The 19897-nt window shown below is 42.4% G+C and overlaps 3 protein-coding genes across 4 annotated transcripts in view; 2 read left to right on the top strand and 1 right to left on the bottom strand.

Moving 5' to 3' along the window:
• The window catches only part of LOC139331690 (immunoglobulin-binding protein 1-like), a 32608-nt gene extending 17652 nt beyond the window's left edge, over window positions 1-14956 (bottom strand). The window contains exons 1-2 of the mRNA XM_070963322.1: window positions 14864-14956; window positions 1788-2132 (exon numbers count right to left, since the gene is read on the bottom strand). Of these exons, the coding sequence (XP_070819423.1) occupies window positions 1788-2132; window positions 14864-14956 (438 nt within the window). The remainder of the gene's footprint in view (window positions 1-1787; window positions 2133-14863) is intronic.
• Window positions 1-19897, top strand: part of rnf103 (ring finger protein 103) — a 452442-nt gene that overhangs the window by 192047 nt on the left and 240498 nt on the right. The gene's annotated exons all lie outside the window — the stretch shown is intronic.
• atoh8 (atonal bHLH transcription factor 8) overlaps window positions 16324-19897 on the top strand; it is a 35618-nt gene continuing 32044 nt past the window's right edge. The window contains exon 1 of one of the 2 annotated variants that reach the window (XM_070962740.1): window positions 16324-18396. In XM_070962740.1, coding sequence (XP_070818841.1) covers window positions 17692-18396 — 705 coding nt within the window. In that variant the 5' untranslated portion in view covers window positions 16324-17691. Of the gene's footprint in view, window positions 18403-19897 lie in introns of both variants that reach the window. The other variant, XM_070962739.1, reaches the window with a different exon arrangement.

The following is a 19897-nucleotide window of genomic DNA, read 5'->3' as shown; positions in this document are numbered from 1 at the left end:
TAAGAAGGAGGAGGAAGAGGTCCAATGTCTCATCCTCATTCTCTTCCTCACCCACAGTTTGTTATTTGGATAACAATGGACAATCCTGGCTGGGACAGTGGAGTCCACACCGCATGAATGATGTAAGGGCAACAGGTCGGTAGTCACTGGGGCCAGATGGAGACTTCCTCAGACCAGGAACCACATAGGCGGTTCTATTTTCGATTCCGCCGCCAGTGCGGTGGAGGAGCGGTGCAAAGTCAGTTCCACTTCGCCGATGGGGAGTGGCGGTGCAGACTTTGGTATTTTCATGCACTGCGTTGCCGGCACATCCCCCTTCTCATCTCAGTCCCATCCAGCGGCGTAACTTGGAAGAGGGAGAGGAGAAGGCGTGGAGTGGGTTTGACCGAGCCGAGTCCAATCTTCACCAACCAGCTCCTTGCCTCACCTTTAAAAACTCCACTGGCTAGGCGCATGGCAAGTTTCGAGGATGACTGAGCCCAAGCAGGAAAGTGTCTGACGCCCAAACTTCTCCCAGGAGGAGACTGACGTTCTGGTCCGGGAGGTCCAGGCTCGCAGTGGCCGTATCTACAGCCTCGCAAAATTTATTTCAATACTGTCTATCTGTTTAGTGTGGAAAATTATTGATCGTCACGTTTGTTGAACTGATGTAACTGCAAATACTCACTTAATGACAGAGCTGGGTGGCGTGTTCCCTCCTCTCCCGTGTGCTCTGCTGCTCTCCCAGTTGACACAACGAATGCAGTTCAGCCTCTCTCCGTCTTAAGTCCCTTAATATGTCCTCCGTGAGTTCATAGTGACATCCACGTCAAACAGCCATGTTGTGTAAAACGCAACATGCCACGAAGAATGCACCAACACTCTGAGGGCTGTATGTTAATGAACCACCTGTCCGGTCCAGACATCTAAAACGCATTTTGAGAACCCCAAATGTGTGTTCAATGACTGACCGAGCACTGCTGAGAACACCGCTAAAACTACGCTGCCGTCTTGTTGAAGGTGTGATATATGGCGTCATCAACCACGTTTTCAGTGGATAGCTGTTATCACCTAGCAGCCACCCATCCAGAGGGGTGTCCCCCTGAAACACTGTAGGGATGCTAGAATTCGCCGTGATGAATGAGTCATGTCATGTACTGACCAGGGGAAATTGGCATACATGTTCATCACCAGGCAATTTGAGTCACAGATCACCAGACATCCCTGTTTCACCTGTGTACATTCGGTCAGGTTGAGTGAAATATATAAATTTAGGTCTGACTTTATGTGCTGGCTCAGATAGTTGCATTTAATCATGGCTGTTGCTAATTATTGATCGCAGTGAAATGCCAGACACTGTGGAAACCTGCCTGTGAGGTATTGGTGACGTGGGCGCACGACTCTGCCGGTTTACGATAATCCACTTGTCCAGCGGTGGGCCGCTGGTGCACAGAGTTGACCAGGTCTGGGGTGGCAAGCTCCAGTGTGGACCGAAATGGACAGAAAATCCAAAACGGCCAGCTGATTATGCCGACACCTCCCCCTACTGTGCTGCAACACCCATCCTGGTGCACCTCTGCTGCTAGTGGAGGGGTCACTGTGGGGGATGGTTGGGGATGTGGGAGTTGAGCCACAGTTGTGGTTGAGAGGGGGGTTTATGGAAGCCATTATGGATAGTGGTGAGGTGTGAAGGGATGAGGGAATGTGAGGCCACTCCTGGCTGTGAGCTCAACCTGTTGAAAAAGTAGTTTCGCTCATTGGCCCTCTCAAGGCTGCCAGCTGCTGATCTCCTTAATTCCTGTCTATACATCCTTCACTTTTCTGCTGGGTTTGGCCTCCAGCTTCCTCCTGTAGGCATCTCTGCTCTGCCTCAGCTTCTGAAAAGACCTGAAGAAGACTTTCCTGTTTAGCAGACTTTTCAGTTCACTGGTGATCCAGGGCTTGTTGTAGGGAAAGCAGCATACAGTCTGGGTGGGCAGTATCGTCTGTTCACAGAATTTGATGTACTCTGTGATACACTCTGTCTGGCTGTTGATGTCCTCCCCATGTGGCTCACGCAACACATTCCAGTCAGTTGCCTCAAAGCAGTCCTGCAGTGACTCATTAGCCTCCCGAGTCCACCTTCTCACTGTTCTCATGGACACAGGCTGCCTCTGGACAAGAGGGACATACTGAGGTGTTAACATCAGGCTGTGATCAGCTATGCCTAGGGGGGGAAGGGCTGTGGCACTGTATGCATCCTTTGCAATAGCATACAGTAGATCTAGTGTGGTGTTTTCTCTGGTGGGACAGTTATTATGAAGCTTTTTCAATGACTTACATGGGTCTATGACTTCCATAAAACATATTTTTGAAGCTGTTTGCTGGAAATAGCTTTTCAGAAAAGATTCTCGCTTCCCTCTATTACCCTCTGTTTCAGTCCCCTTCAGAGTGTGCTGTTTCTGGTGTCTGTAGCTTTAAATTATGTAAATGAGGTGCTGTTGCCCAACCCATAAAGTGTTACCGTGGTAACGAGGCAGAGCAATGAGGCAGAGCTTAGACTCTAAGGTAGCACTACCTGTGTGAAAGTAGCAGACATGGCAGCAATACATGTTTGAATCTGAATCGGACCCTGAAGGGAGGGGAGGCTCCTACAGAACCTCAGACTCAGAAGATTCAGCAGAACGCCTCTGAATGGTTAGTCAAACTATGTCTTTCTATTTTTTTTCTCTTCAATACGATACCCCCTGTACAGGGGGCAGCGTTAGATAAGCGCAGTTCAGATGGTCAATGCTCACACTAGGAAGCACCAATCCTAACTTGTAGCATACCAGAATGACAAGGAGAAAATCAGCTAAAAGCCTCTACCAAGCATCAACGAAACATAATTTATACCCCAAGAAATTATATTGCCATGTAACAAAAATACAATAGCTTCTGTCCACTTCAGTGAATCTGCTGATTTCAACACATCACGCAAACCACACAAGCCTGGTATCATATTAAAGCAGAGAGTCTGAAGGTCCTAGTTGTTTACATAAAGAGGAGGGGGTTTCTAGAGTGGGGGGAGCACTCTTTATTCTTCAATATATTGTCTGTGGGCTTACTCCCTTCTGGATCGTCATTGGTGTTTCTATGGCAAACTTGGATGTTGCCCCTTGAATCTCTTGACTCTGACTGGTCGATAGAGGTGTCGCTCATCAAATTCAACCACTGGCTTGCTGAGACATTGAATGGTCTAACTGCCCTGTTAGTTTCAGCGCTCCTTGTCATTTACATACGAATGGGCAAGGGTGCACACAGAGGACACTGCTGACCAGCACTATTGGCCATTCACCTCAGGTTGAGAAAAAGTAGCTAGCGACAGCACGCACATTCAAATCTAAAACATGGGTGCTATTATTGGTTGCAAATACTGGTATGCAAAGCTTCTTATTTCTTTAGTTTTATACACGCATGGATCGTTTTTTTATTTTTATTTGTTTGCATCAGTGCACAGGTGGAAATTGTTCAACAATGCAGTCAGAGCCTGTGAACATATGCTGCCAGGAGGTGCCACAGGTAGCATTATCTTTACCTACGCTTATGATCACAGTGAATGTTTGCAGATAACATGCTACTGCAGATACTCACCTTATGTTATGCATTATAGTTTACAAGATGGCTGCAGCAGCTGGATAAAAGGCCTCCATGCATGGTCGACCATCCAGGTTTAGAACCTGCAACGATTTCAAGTGATTTTATGTATTCTCATCCTGTGATGTTTCATGGCATTTGTGTAACTCAAGAATGTCCTTCACAGCTCAGAGTTATAACATAGCATGACTGGAGAGAGCCTGTTTTGATAACAAAAGGCCAGATGACACTTTTCTCTTCTCTTGTCTGTTAGTGACATCTGTTGCATTTAGATACACACCTAAACAACACACACAGAGATTGTTTATTACATGTCAAGGATAAGGCATGAACAAAGCATATGTCCACTTCTTGGAAACTGACCAATTACATTCTGTAACGCATGTCTGTTCATTGTACTGGGTTTGGTCAAACCCAAAAATATGTGCGTCTGAAATCTGTGCTCATTCTGGTGGAGCTCCTGCAAGAGCTCTGTCAGTCTGAGACCAGCGCTGCTATGAGTCGATAAAGACCTTCTCCAGGATCATGTCCATCAAATCATCAATATACCCTGTGCAATAAACAGACACACACACGCAAAAGTGAATCACTTGTAATATTTACAAGACTATTCAACAACTGTTAATATTGTGACATTTTGCACATTAGTTAGTTAGTTAGTTAGTATTTAAGTACATGTTGTTGGTTTATTAATTAATTTAATAATTGTGTTGTGTACCGAATTGCAGTACTTTGCATCATGTACAACATAAACGTTTATTTTTTGAGTGAAAAAAAGTTCTTTGGAAAGCTCAGTTTGAAAAGAGGATCACCTGATGATGTGGTGGCTTGTCCTCTATCAGCATTCTCATTGTAATTCAGTGCATTACATCATTAGTCCTTGCAGGACACAGTAGCCTGGACAGCTGTAACAAAGCTGTAAAAGTATATTTTTAACATGGCATACTTAGGAGTAAAATTAATTTTAAAACGAATTTCCCCTTGTGGGACTAATAAAGGAATACTGAATTGAAAACATGACAGCACTGTTACAGTATGAATTCAAACACTGCAACAGTTTGGCTCCAGCTCTGCAGCCCCAATGTCATCTGTTCAGCTTGTCTGGGACAATAATCCTCTCTCTGGGCAACAGTGTGGGTTTGCACAATGCAATCAGCTGCTTGTGTTTGTAGGCAATGCCCCCACTCCCCTCTGTACGGCACTCTGTTTTGAAGAGTGCAAAAAGTAATAAAAAGGCCACCAAAAAAGTTGTAAAACTGCGCTAACATGGCACACAGTTACCAAAAGCACAGTTAAGAAATACACAAATGATTTTCAAAATAATTTGTGTAATTGCAAACCACAACAGGGCAGTATGTACTGAGTTCAATTAAATTTTGTTTATATAACGCCAGTCACAACAGAAGTTGACTCAGGACACTTTCCTGACCACACAGACCATACTCTTTATTTACAATTCCTAACAATTCCCCACGAGCAACCACTTGGCAACAGTGGCACGGAAAAACTTTTTATAACAGGCAGAAACTTCAAGCATAACCAAGCTCTAGATGTGCAGCCATCTGCCCTGACTGGTTGGGTTAGGGAGAGAAAGAGCGATAAGGAGAAAGAGGGCCAATGGTGGGGGTGTGGACAGAAATGCAATGACCATAACAATTATAGCTCTAATAACAGACATTATATATATAGTACATGATATACAGTGGTGGAAAAAGATTTTCGGACACCCCATGCATTTGTGAAATATTGCATTAAGAATCACTCTTAGGTTTTCAAGTGTAATTTCTTTCAGTACAGTCACAGCCAAAATACTTAACAAACCTTAAAAAAGCCATTAAAAACTAAAAATTGATTGGTTCCATAAAAACACAAAAGAAATTTTGAGTATTGGGTCATTTTGGTGCCAGTGATCCACTAATGAAGGTCGTGCTTTTTATTAAAAGACACAATTTTTGTTGCCGTGCTTCATGTCTATAAAAAGCCAGCACATTTAAAAGTTCTTCATAGACAAAGATGGCTAAAACAAGGAACCTAATGCAGGAAACATGCCTGAAGATACAGATTCTCAGCCAGGAAGGGTACAGCTGCCGCCAGATAGCCAGGAAGTGCAGATGCAGTCCATCAGCCATTGGATACACTCTGCAGAAATACAGACAAATCAACAGCTTGGAAGACAAACCAAGATCTGGGCATCCAAGGGTTTCTTCAGCAAGAAATGACCGCATCCTGATCCGCATGTGCAGGGAAAACCACCAAATGACATCACAGGAGCTTCAGCAGCAGTGGTCAAACCAAATTGGTGTCCAGTGTTCCACCCACACTGTACGTGGCCGACTTTTAGATCATGGCTTAAGGTCCTACAAGGCTGTCAAGAAGCCCCTGATCAATGACAGACAGAGAGATGTTAGCCCAGCGTCGTTGGGCCCAAACACACAAGAAGTGGACAGCCAGGAAATGGAAGAAGATTCTGTGGTCAGATGAGTCCAGTTTCCAGCATTATCTTCCTCCTGCTAATGTAAGGATACGCAGAAGGCCAGGCGAAGCATTATGTCTGTGATGGCACAGTGAACTCTGCCAAGTATTATGCCATTCTCAAAATCCACATGCTCCCTTCTGCAAGTGCACTGTTCCGTCAAGGTCAAAACTGGATGTTTCAACAAGATAATGCCCCTTGCCACACATCCAGGGCCAGTAGGACTTGGCTGCCAACCAGCTGAGTGGCCAGCTCAATCCTATGAGACATGAGCCCCATTGAAAATCTGTGATGGATTATCAAAAAGTCTGTTTCAAAGCGTAAACCAAAGAATTTAGAAGAATTAAAAGCAGTAATTCAAGAAGAATGGGACAAGATTACCCCTCAACAGTGTGAAAGGCTTGTGGGGAACATGCAAGCCAGGATTAGAGCTCTACTGCGTGCTAATGGCAAGACAACTAAATATTAATTTGATGATGTGATGGTTTATTTATTTTTTGTTCAGTTTTGAATACATTCTCTGTGATTTTTTAAATTTGATACCGACAATGTTGAGAACTGACATATTGAAACTGTCAAGAATTTAGTTTTGTTAGTTTTTCTTGTAAACAATGAACAAAAAAATATCATTTGCATTTTGTTTTTGTCTGTCTAATGCAGCCACACATTTTGATTTTGGGTGTTTTGTGTGTGTGTGTGTGTGTGTGTGTGTGTGTGTGTGTGTGTGTGTGTGTATATACAGTGCACAGCAATATTGAGTACACCCCCCCTGAAAAAAGACATTTTTCACAGTATTAAAATGAACACAAACAACAACTGAAATTACTCTTTTTCTGTTTCCGTGAAAGTGGGGTGGAGCAAAAATGAGTACACCCCACAACAAACACTTACATCCAATACATTTAGTACTTTGTATGGCCTCCATTACTTGCAATGACAGCCCCAAGTCTCCTTGGCATGGAGAGCACAAGTTGACAACATTTGGCCACATCAATCTTTCTCCATTCTTCAAGGATGACCTCTTTTAGAGCCTGGATGTTGGATGGAGAGTGATGCCCAACCTGCCTCTTCAGTATTCCCCAAAGATGCTCTATAGGGTTCAGATCAGGTGACATACTTGGCCATGGAATCACTCTTACCCTGTTCCTCTTCAGAAAGTCAGCAGTGGCCTTAGATGTGTGTTTTGGGTCATTGTCATGTTGAAAACTGGCACGATGACCAACGGCCCGAAGTGATGGAAGCATCTTAGCCTTCAGTATAGAGCAGTACATTTGAGAATTCATGATGCCATCAATGAAATGCAGTTCTCCAACACCCGTAGCACTCATGCAACCCCACATAAGAACACTACCCCTCCATGTTTCACAGTGGGCACCATGCACTTTTCCTTGTACTCCTCACCCTTGCGACGCCAGACCGTTTTGAAGCCATCAGTTCCAAAAAGATTGATTTTGGTCTCATCACTCCAGAGTATAGAGTCCCAGTAGCCTTCATCCTTTTCAGCATGGGCCCTGGCAAACTCTAGGCGGGCTTTTTTGTGACTTGGCTTTAGGAGAGGCTTCCTTCGGGGACGACACCCATGCATGCCATTCCGCTGCACTGTATGGCGTATTGTGTCACGTGATACAGTCACTCCAATTTCAGCCTCTACCTCCTTAGCCAACTGTTGTGCACTTGCATGCCGATTTTCCTCAACTTTTCTCATCACAAGACGCTCCTGCCTGGGTGTTAATTTTCTTGGCCGGCCTGTATGTCTCTGTACTTTGGTTGCAGTTCCATCTCTCTTGAATCGTTGGATCACTTTTGCGACCGTGTTCTTACTAATAAGTAAGGCTTTACTGATCTTCTTGTAGCCCTCACCTCTCTTGTGTAAAGCAATAATCCGCTTTCTCAGATCCAGAGACATTTCCTTGCCATGTGGTGCCATTGCTGACAGCAGGAAATGGGAAAGGGCGGTTTGCTTTAGGTAACAGCCTTTTGTAGCCAACTGCCTAATTAACACAATTCAATTCAATTCAATTCAATTCAATTCAATTCAATTTTATTTGTATAGCGCCAAATCACAACAGAAGTTGTCTCAGGACACTTTCCATATAGAGCTGGTACAGACCAAGCTCTTTTATCTACAAAGAAACCAACAATTCCCCCATGAGCAAGCACTTGGCGACAGTGGCGAGGAAAAACTTCCTTTTAACAGGCAGAAACCTCGAGCAGAACCAGACTCTGGGTGGGCGGCCATCTGCCTCGACCGGTTGGGTGAGAGAGGAAGAGCAAGAGAGAGAGAGTGAGACAGACAGACAGACAGACAGACAGACAGACAGACAGACAGACAGACAGACAGACAGACAGAAAGAAAAGCAGTCAGAGAGAGAGAGAGAGAGAGAGAGAGACAGAGACAGAGAGACAGACATGCAGTCACAGTAACAGTGACAGTGGATGTAATAACAGCAGTAGCAGTTGCAGTGGATGTCAGGCAGGGCCAAGGCAGGAGACGCAGCTGAAATCCACAATCCAGATTCAGCCACTGTCCATGGGAACCTGCAAGACGACAAAGCACAGAGACTCCGGGGAAGGAGCTAAGTTAGTAACACGCCGTGGTAGGACATGAGAGCGTGCGGATGGAGAGGGACAGAAGGACGGAGGAGCTCGGTGTATCTTTGGATGTCCCCCAACAGTCTAATCCTATAGCAGCATAACTAGGGGCTGGTCCAGGACAAGCCTGAGCCAGCCCTAACTATAAGCTTTATCAAAAAGGAAAGTTTTAAGCCTACTCTTAAATGTAGAGACAGTGTCTGCCTCCCAGACAAAGACTGGAAGATGGTTCCACAGGAGAGGAGCTTGATAGCTAAATGCTCTGACTCCTGTTCTGCTTTTTGAGACTTTAGGAACCATAAGTAGACCTGCATTCTGGGAACGCAGTGTTCGAGTGGGGCAATAAGGTACTATGAGCTCTTTAAGATAAGAAGGTGCCTGGCCATTTATGGCTTTGTAAGTAAGGAGGAGAATTTTAAACTCTATTCTAAACTTTACAGGGAGCCAGTGCAGAGTGGCTAGTATTGGAGAAATATGATCTCTCTTCCTGGTTTTTGTCAGAACACATGCTGCAGCGTTCTGGAGCAACTGAAGAATATTCAGCAACGAATTTGGGCAGCCTGATAGTAAAGAATTGCAATAATCCAGCCTGGAAGTTACGAATGCATGGACTAGTTTTTCTGCATCATTTTGAGACAAAATATGCCTGATTTTTGCGATATTACGTAGCTGAAAAAATGCTGTCCTTGAAATTTGTTTTACATGGGAGTGAAAGGACATGTCTTGGTCAAAGATAACTCCCAAATTCTTTACAGTGGTGCTGGAGGCCAGCGCAATGCCATCCATAACTGCTATGTCATCAGAAAATGACTTTCTAAGATGTTTAGGGACTACTACTATAACTTCAGTTTTGTCCGAGTTTAGCATCAGAAAATTGCAGGTCATCCAGGTCTTTATGTCATGAAGACATGCTTGTAGTCTAGTTAACTGACTGGTTTCTTCCGGTTTCATTGATAAATATAGCTGGGTATCATCTGCATAGCAATGAAAATTTATTGAGTGCTTCCTGATAATCTTACCTAAAAGAAGCATATATAAGGTGAATAGAATTGGTCCAAGCACAGAACCCTGCGGAACTCCATAGCTGACTTTAGTGAGCACAGAGTCATCATTAACGTGTACAAACTGAGAGCGATCTGACAAGTAGGATTTAAACCAGCTTAGCGCAGTTCCCTTAATGCCAATGGAGTGTAATCTGTATAACATTCTGTGCAATAACTGAATTGAACAATTTTTTGGGAAACAATCTGTGCAATAACCTGGGCAATAATCTGTGCAATATTTCAGTACATAAAAGCCTGTAATCCGTGCAATATTTCTCTGTAAACTGTGCATTATTTTAGGTTTGTAAATACTATTCCCGGTAGACCCTTTTGTATATACTTTGTGTTAACTGCGTGCACTTTGTCTTTTAATATTCTATTCTGTTATTGATGCTGCTGTGAAATTCAGAATTTCCCCTCGAGGGACGAATAAAAGGAATATTGAATGACCAGCACTAGTGCCAAGTTTGCAATCTCCATCATGACTGCTAGTACTGGGATACTCATTACTCCTCATTATTCTAAACCTGGTAGCAGCCCTGGTGGTGCCATTACTGCTCATGTCTGTGCGAATCTGAGGACCATCAACTTCAACACAATCATCATTGCTGCCCTTAGTTGCACGCATGCTTAATGTTGATCTGGTAGTAATGGGAGAACAGTCATTTTCTTCTTCGGAGTCAATCTTAAACAGAGAAAGAAAAATATATATTTCTTTTTTTAAAAATTATTAGATTTAGAACAATTTTATTAAGTGGTAAAAAAAACAACAACAAACGTACTAAAAGGGTCCTTGATGGTCTCACATACAGGGCTTTGGTTTTAAAGACCTTGTGAATTAGCATCCCATTCAGCTCCTGACCACCCTGGAGCTTAGGGGACACCAGCTTATTGCCACAAGCCATGAGAAACTGGAGGCTAGAAAGAAGATGGGGATATTAGGACAACAACAAAAGCTTTAGGCTATGTAGCACAACAGTGTGTTGTACACTCGTTGTTAGTCATTGTCATTGTTACTGTGTTACTCTGTAGGGGCGGCACTTTGGTTTCTTGCTCCAATTAACTGTGTGACCGAATCAAGTAGATTTTAAAACAAATGCTGAGCAAATGTTTGTAATAATCATGATTGCACTTTGTAAACCTGTGTTTACCATTTTTAAAATTTTTTTTAAGTGTTCCATAAAAAAAACAAAACAAAACCCATAATTAATATATATTACAAAGTAAGAGAGGCAAAAGAGGCATTTATCTGACATCGTCTGGAATGTGCTCACCAAAGCCACCCCTGATGCGTTCTAAAACAGTCTGGTGGTCCCAGTCCTTCTGGAATTCAAAGGCACTGAGGATGTGTCCATGTTTGTGCAACCATGATTTTGGACCTTGTTTGCAAACTACTCCCCATGATTGATTAGGAAGTAGTAGTACGTCCTAGCTGAAATGGTCATGCTGCTGTGTCCTGACTCTGAAATAAGAATGTAACAATCAGACCACATGAAAACAGCCAGTATATGTCATACTGCTATAGGAAATACAATACAAAATACTAACCACCACCCCCTATCAATATTATATCAATAATGGATAGTGGTTATCAATATCAGTTATATTTAACCCATTAATATTCACATTTAGGTCAAATATATTCATTTTAACCCATTTTTGACACTTCAAGCCCTGAACCCTCTTATTTATGTGATTTCTCTCTGAGCCATAAATCTACCATGAAAAACCATAAATCTCCCCTTCCCTTTAACACAGACACATTAGCTATTGTAGGCTGTGGACAGGGCATGGAAGGTCATAATTCGTCAACTGAGGTGTCAATCGAAAGGTCAGAGTTCAGCAGCCACCTTGAAATAGGACTGGTGTTTCTGAGTGATATAAATGTAATGTAAAAAGGGGATGGATAATAGTCATTCCTTTATGCTGAGACATACTTGAGAAATAAGCAAAGACAAAAAGGGGGCATACATAAAAAGATTTTTTATGTATAATCAGTATTGTTTTACTAAAGTACTTGACTTAAAACTTCAAATGCTGATTAAGGATTTATTTAATCACAGCAGTAATGTGCAGTGAAGATCATCACTGGTAAATGTATTATTGCTTCACTGTGGGTCAGAAAATAAGAGGATTTACCTGCTGAAGTACCACCACGTGACTCACATTCCCGTACATTACCATAACAACAACGCTAAAACACTCCAAAAAACACTAGTTGGCACCTACATGCACCTAATTTGACAGTGTACCTATCTGGGCCCCCTGCAAGACATACGCCAAGTTTGCAGAAGATCTGAGACTCTTAGGACCTGCGGAAACCCTGTATTAGGGTAGTAGTGAAGGCTCAATCCCCCACACGTTTGTAGTGGAGGCACAAACAGTTAACTGTTTAGCTCACTACCATGCCATGTTGCATTGCATTACGTTGGTTAGATTAAACAATAATTTAGAAAAAAAAACAAAACAACTTTGTATAATTACCTTTTCCTCCTCGTGCCTGATGTCCAAGAGCTGAAGCGTTGCGCTATCAAGCACAACGCACACTCTCTCCGGACTGGAGCTGCAGTTGGCAGTGTCATGCTGCTGTGTTGTCCGGACGGGAAAAGCGATGCTATGTGACTGTCCAGCGTGTCGCGGCTTGGCGTTGCAATGGTCGGCTGCTGCACGACTGTTGTCGCATTTGACAAGGTTCTGATGGTCTCCGCTGACGCCAGTACAGCATGAAGTAATGCTGCTACCTCGGTTAGGCTACTTGCAGGTTGTTGGGCAGACATGAGTGTAGCGAACAACGTGGCTGACGACACATGAATCACGCGCATTTTTGTTGAACCGCAGCCTTTCCGGTTTTACTGAAGCACCTTCCGTTTGACTGAAATGCCTTCCATTTTAACTGAAATCCCCTCACACACCGTACTGAAATCTTCTCACACACCATACTGAAATGCTCTCATATAACCAAGTGAAATCCTCTAACACATTATAATGAAATATCTTCACATAATATACTGAAATGCTCTCATTTGTGTGCGATAATAGAATAAAGCTTGAATGTGGAAACTTTTTTGCAGTGTTTCTACACAATTTTATTTTCAGATGTGCAGGCACTTCAGATTTGACTTGGGACTAGGCAAAGAGCAAGCAAATTTCAGACTGACAAATTATGTTTGGGGCTTTGCTTAAGGTTTTTGTGATGCAGGGATGATTGTGCTTGTAAATATTTTTGTCTAAAAACGTGTACAGACGTGAAGCCCTGACAGTCTGAGTATCTGACAGATAATAATATGATATAGCTTTTGTCCTCTTTGTCTCTTTGACTATTAATGTTTTTAATGTATTGATGTGGTTCAGAGGGGCAGGTATGCTTAGCTCATTTACAGCAGCAAGCTGATAAGATGTTGATTTACATGAGAATTCATGCCACATTGAGGTTAACCATGAATAGAAATCGCAAATCACATATAGAACACTTTAATACCATTATTAAAACAACTGGAGAAACTGTGTTTTAACTGATGTATGAATCTGAGAACATTTTAAGAAATCTGATTTAGATCTAGTGGGATGTGAGTGTTTCTGCGACTTGCTGGGCTGGTCCACACTCCAACATAGCTTGTGCGATAATACACATCAAATGTCAACTGTTACCTGCAATTAAACAAAAACACGAAGAAGAAGACTGAAGGCTGCTGGAAATTGTCTGACTTGACCACAGCTTTTTTTCTCCGCCCCCTGCTGCTGTCACCTGATCTCGTCTGCTTTCTAGACTGCTTTTCTGAAAGCATTTCAGTTGTTTATATGAGAGCATTTCAGTAGTGTGTGAGACAGCATTTCACTTGTATGTGTGAGAGCGTTTCAGTAATGTATATGAGAGCATTTCAGTAATGTGTGTGAGAGCATTTCATTTGTATGTATGAAAGCATTTCAGTGGTGTATATGAGAGCATTTTAGTAGTGTGTGTGAGAGCATTTCACTTGTATGTATGAGACCATTTCAGTAGTGTGTGTGAGAGCATTTCAGTAGTGTGTGTGAGAGCATTTCAGTAGTGTATACGAGCGAATGATTTTTCAGTTGTTTATGTTAGAGTGTTTCAGTAGTGTGTGTAAGAGCATGTGTGTGAGAGGTAATTCTGAATAATGTCCCTTTCTTTCTCTCGACTTTTTCCCTGTTCAACCTGCCCGTTATTGGTCAACTACATGATGCGTGGTGGCTTCTGTGTGTATGCACTGAGCAGGAGGGGGAGGAGCGGGGGTTGCAGATACAGTGCGGCGCGTGCACACACACACACACACACACGCACGCAGACACCAAGAGCCTGACAGAGACAAAATGCAGGAAAGGTGAGGAAATGAGTGACCGCAGGAAATGCATTAAAATTTGATATAAAGTATGTATATTAGTAATTTATTTTACACATAATTTACATTATTTTGGTAATAAATTAATTTTAGCAACAAAAAATCTGAGGAGCCACTTGGGCGCCGAAAGAACTGGCTGTCTTAAAAGAGCTGGAATTCCCATCACTACAGCCAGTGGCATCATTAGGCCTATTTTAGGGGGGCTGAAGCCCCCCTAAAATATTCTTAAGCCCCCCTAAATAATTAGATATTTTTTATTGAATTTTTTTTTTTTACAAAAAAAATCTGACAAATTTTATATAATAGGGAAAGAATAGGAGTTGAAATAAATATTCACATTACCTGTCATTAATTTATGATCATAAATCTGTCCGTGGGGCTGCTCGGTGATGCAGCAGGTAGTGCGCGTGCCTCACAGCAAGAAGGTCGCTGGTTCGATTCCCGGATTGGGCCTTTCTGTGTGAAGTTTGCATGTTCTTTCCGTGCATGCGTGGGTTCTCTCCGGGTACTCCGGCTTCCTCCCACAGACCATCATTAGGTTGACTGGTGACTCTAAATTGCCCCTAGGTGTGAGTGTGAATGGTTGTGTGTAATTGCCCTGCGATCGGCTGGCGACTGGTCCAGGGTGTACCCCGCCTCCCGCCCATTGACAGCTGAGATAGGCTCTGGCCCCCCCGCAATCCCGAAAGAGATAAGCGGCATAGAAAATGGATGGATGGATGGATGGATGGATGGATGGATGGATGGATGGAAATTTGTCCGTTTCCCTTTATTTCATGGTCTAAGGTAGAGAGCCCCTTCACTGCGCCGTTACCCAGTCCATTCCACTTGGCCATGTAGAGTACGCCCACACCACTGAGAATCCAGTCCATGTTTTCCCTGCAGAGCCCCTTCATTGTGCCGTTACCCAGTCCATTCTACTTGGCCATACATAGTACGCCCACAATCACTGAGAAACAGGAGAAGGTCATTGATGTGTGAGGGGATTTTGGTGGCACTACACATTATTAACATGAAGTTATTGAATATTATTCCATTGAAAAAAACCAAAAAATTCTGTAAAAGCACCTTTTCCCAAATTAAGTGTTGTAGTATAAACAGGAGGAGGCTATTGATGCATGGGGGGGGGATTTTGGTGGCACTACACTCCATAGAAGTGAAATTACTGAATGTTATTCCCAATAAAAATTCCCCAAAATTATGTAAAAGTGAATTTCTCCAAACTAAGTGTTGTAGGAAAACCAGGAGGAGGCCATGGATGTATGAGGGGATTTTGGTTGCACAACACGTTATTAATGTGAAGTTATTGAATATTATTCCCTATAAAAATTTGCCAAAATTATGTAAAAGCATGTTTCTCCAAAGCAAATGATGTAGTATAACCAGCAGGATGCAATTAATGTGTGAGGTGAGTTTGGTGGCACTACATTTAACAGAAGTGAAGCTATTGAATAATCTTTCATTGTTTCTTATCGGTATAGACATTTGTAGACGGTCCCTGCGCTCCAGTCTCGCTGCCGGCTGCTCGTAGAGACCAATTTAATTCATACTGCACGGAGGACGGCTTATTTTGATAAAAAGTAGGTTGTAGCTCGTTGTCTGTCTTACCACGGTTGGAAAGAGGTATCGTTTGCTGTCTAACAAATTTTCGCGTGTGACTTATTGATCCCGGAAGTTCGAATCTGTGAATATATTTCTAACTTTACCGCAGTATTTCGAGACCACACAATCACACTGTCATATTACTGGAAAAAGAAAGTTCCCTGCTGAATATCTGCGTTCATAATTCTCAATTACACTGCAGTCAGAGTTGTGCTCATTCATTTGTTGTACAAAAAGATTTCCATGCCAGGTTAACAGTATTCTCAACAACTTTGAAGATCAGTTGTTCCAAAGTTAAATTACGTTAGTTCTGAACAACTGTCTATTGAACAGTTTTAGTTTTGTTGCTTACAATTTATAGAATGACTACAGGCATAAAAATCCAAAAATTGTTTTTTATTATTTAAAATGGTGAAATATTTTCAGTAACATTAATTATATCATTAATGTTGAATAGATTAATTTCCATTTATCACTCATACTGTCATAATGAGCCTTGAATCTCTGACCAGGGCCACGGAAACTCTGTTACTGAACCAAATGTATGCCGACCCCGCGTTACAATAAGGCCTAACGCCGCTAAAACCAAACGAATTTTGAACCATTTCGCATTCCATAACTTACAGAAGACTCAGAGGAACGCCAGACCCCTCTGCCTTGTAACCATTCAGCTATCGGTTCTGTCTTTTGACGGCAGGGTGAGCTCTGCACGCGCTGCTGCGTTTACAGAGAAGCAGGATTATGAGAGACGGAGGACCGAATCCGAAATTCAGAAGATACATTTGTTGACTAATTAACGATTACTGATGTATGGATAACAAGTAACTTACTGTGGCCAATGCGCACTGCGAAACCAACTCAGTGAGTACCAAATATCCCGCTGTCCAGCCCGATGTGGCAGCGCGATACCGGAGCTTTCTTAAAGAACGGACTCTGAGCTTCAGTGATGGATGTATCGGTACTGGGCCAGCATGTAGATGACATTATCAACTTGGATTAGTGGCCAGCGCCAATGCTCCCAGTAATGCTGTCATCCGAACCCTGACCTGCTATCGAGACACTTTTTCACAGAGCTGCTGTCGAGTTTGGAAATTTGGAATCGTTAGTCTGTGGGTAGATTATGTTTATGCGTTTGGAATATGTTGACACTCATGGGTGTTCCCCACGACAAGCCTATTTTTGTTTAACTCTGTAAATAACCGAAAAGATTCTGTCCTCTCTGGTTGCTTTGAAATCGTGTGTAAAAACTGTGACTGTCAAAGCTGTTTCTTAGCCATTCTATATGAGTGGTCAGTGTGCCTGACAGCAAAATTGCCACCAGAGTTGTCATCCTGTTGGTATACTGTTCCCTTTATTTTGTCCAGCAGCTACAGCTCCACTGCAGCCTAGCTCAGTGTGTGTATGAGTGTGGGTTATTCTCAGTACTGCTATGCAGACTGACTGGAGCCACACTTCGACAGCTTGACTGTAATTCCGATTCTGAGGCACAGGCCTGGTCTGCTATCACAGAGAGAAACCTTTACAGCCGAGTGAAAGTGCTCTGAAAGTCTCCATCCAGAGGGACAACTCATGTGGAATAGCAGATGTTACACAGCTTTGTGTTCTGATGTGGATTATTCAGGATGCTGCTATGCAGACAGAGTGGAGCCACAGAAAACCTGCTGGTAAAGTTAAAGTAACACAACTGTGCAGCTTCTGTCAGCACAGTTGAACAGCTTGTGTTACACAGTTGGCAGCTGAATGTTTGTCAGGAAGGTAGATAGATTTTGTATTTTTGTACCAGTATGAGTTTTACTGGTTAGGTATGTGTACATTCTAAGTTGGAAAGTTTGACATACACTGAGATCAAAACTTGTGTCTAAGTCACCATTGACTTTTTTATGTTAATGAAGGAAATGCCTCCATCAACTGAAAGTTCTGAAAGATTACACTCATAAACTTTGTGGAATTGAAACATTTTGATGGACAGTTTCATTGGCTCTGATGCACGTTCAGTTTCATTTGCTTTTGTTAAGTTGAAATGACATAAATGAAATTTATTTCACTTTTGCTTGTTAGTTTGACTAATTGTTGGAACATGAAGAACCCTCATCCGCTGAGTAATACCTGGGACAGATCCATTAACGATGACCCAGTACTGATCAGTGTGCCGGGCACTAAAAAGAGGTTCAAGAGGAAGTCCCGGCAACCTAAAAGGCTCTTCAGCGACCCTGAGCCTGAGAGGATAAAAGCTTACCTGGCAGACATGTCTGATGTGGACTTGGTAGATGACATTCAGACTAAAGCATTTAATGTCAGCAGGTTGGCTCCACTACAGAGACAGCTGATGATGTCACAGGAAGCAATGGCCAGTACTACAGGGATTCTGTCAGGACTACCAGAAGACAGCATGGCTCCAGATCAGAGTGGTGCCTTAGACATGAGAATTGGCATTAACATGTCTGCCATCACTTCTACACTGTCCCAGTTACCTGCCTCTCCATTCCCTAATCCGGAGATCTCCCACTGGCCCACTGCCATCTCCCAGCCTCTGTCCAACAGAGTCAAACTGGGCCTCTGCTCCACTTTCCCTCTGTCAACATCAACCAGCAGCAGCCACAGCCACTCACCCAGCCACCAGGGCTTCTCCCCAGAGACCTCTCTGTCAGGCCAAACTGCATCTCTGCCTGTCCCCCAAGCCTCCCAGATCTCCCAGTGTCATGAGCACATGGAGCCCCAGGTCCAGTCACCAAAGGTGAAGGTGTGGTGTGTAACCTGTTGTGAGATTTACATATGAAATATTTATGCATTTTAAAAGTAATCTATTATTGTTTAAGCTTCATTTATTAAGTCCCAAAGACTGACATGTTCTAGTTTCTCCAGTTTGATGATTTGCTATTTTTATTTCTGTCATCAATTTGTAGAATATCTTTGGATTTTCAAGTATTGGTCAGACAAAACAAGACATTTGAAATTGTTATCTATTTTGTTCAGTGGATCAAGGACTTAATTGAAAAAATTAATCAATAGTGTATCGTGGCAAGTGGTGATTCTGTGTTCAGGCCCTTTTGCACTGAATAGAATGAAGCAGCTCAATGGGCCAAAATCCAAAAAATCAGGTCATGAGCAACAACAAGCAAGTTTCAGACTTCTTAAAGGTGAACAAAGTCACTTCACTTAGTTTAATTCTGTTTAAAGGAGGGAAACTTTTTTTTTTTTCATCATCACAAAGCCTGTATAATCAGATTACAGCAAAACTCAGTGTGTATGTTGAGGGGATAGCATGGGATGTCTCCAGTGAGTCGAACCAGTATTGGTCAAACGTATCTTGAGTTATGAGCAAATATGTGATAGGCCATGCCCACTTGCACCAATAAATATTGGCATTTCAGATTTTCATTCAAATTTACCTGCAGAGCATACACAACTAAACTGTTGAAAATTTTGGGTATTTGTATTTGGTATACTGGGCTCAAATTATTTTGATGGGCCTATTCCCAAACATGGCCTGACGACATCTACATAGATTTATGATGATTGCACAAATTGTTAGCGAGTTATGGCCCTTTTCCTGCTAAGCCCTGCCCCATGTGAAGTTTTTTGATTGATGGCAGCCATGTTTTTCAATATAATAGAAATGTGCATTTCAGTCCCACAATGCTGCATGCACATTTTGACAGTGATAGAGTCAAAATCCAAAAAGTGGATGTCACATTACTGTTTTTCAATTTATGCTAATTAGCAAAAACAAATTACTTCCAAATTGTGTCCACTTTCAAGTCAGTCAGACTTATGGTGTGAAGGACGTTGCCTTTCCAAAACTGAATTTTTGAGCCTTAATTACAGCACCACCATCAGGTTGATTGTGCTCGTATTTCTTATGAAGCACTTGCACCTCATTCCGAGTTACAGGGTAAGTTTCATGTTTCCAACTTATTCCAGCTCATGCCAATTTGAGTTTCATCTTGAATTTAGCTCAAACCCTAATTAATCAATAATGAAAATAATTATTGTGCAGCTGTAGTTAAGTGCCGCTTACCTCTATTCAAGATAATTTATCAAATTTTTTGTTCTATTTAGGGATAGGCAATATTCATCAAAGAGTATTAATTAATCATTTTCAGTGACCCCTTAATTTATACCAAATTAATGAATGTGCTGTTCTGTAATATAGCCCTGATTTCAAAAAAGTTGGGATGCTGAGCAAAACACAAGTAAAATCAGAATGTACTGATATTCAAGTGCTTTTCAACATA

Source organism: Chaetodon trifascialis, chromosome 5 (assembly GCF_039877785.1).
Source record: "Chaetodon trifascialis isolate fChaTrf1 chromosome 5, fChaTrf1.hap1, whole genome shotgun sequence".
NCBI classification, from domain to species: Eukaryota; Metazoa; Chordata; class Actinopteri; order Chaetodontiformes; family Chaetodontidae; genus Chaetodon; species Chaetodon trifascialis.
This window is presented reverse-complemented; position numbering and strand designations above follow the sequence as displayed.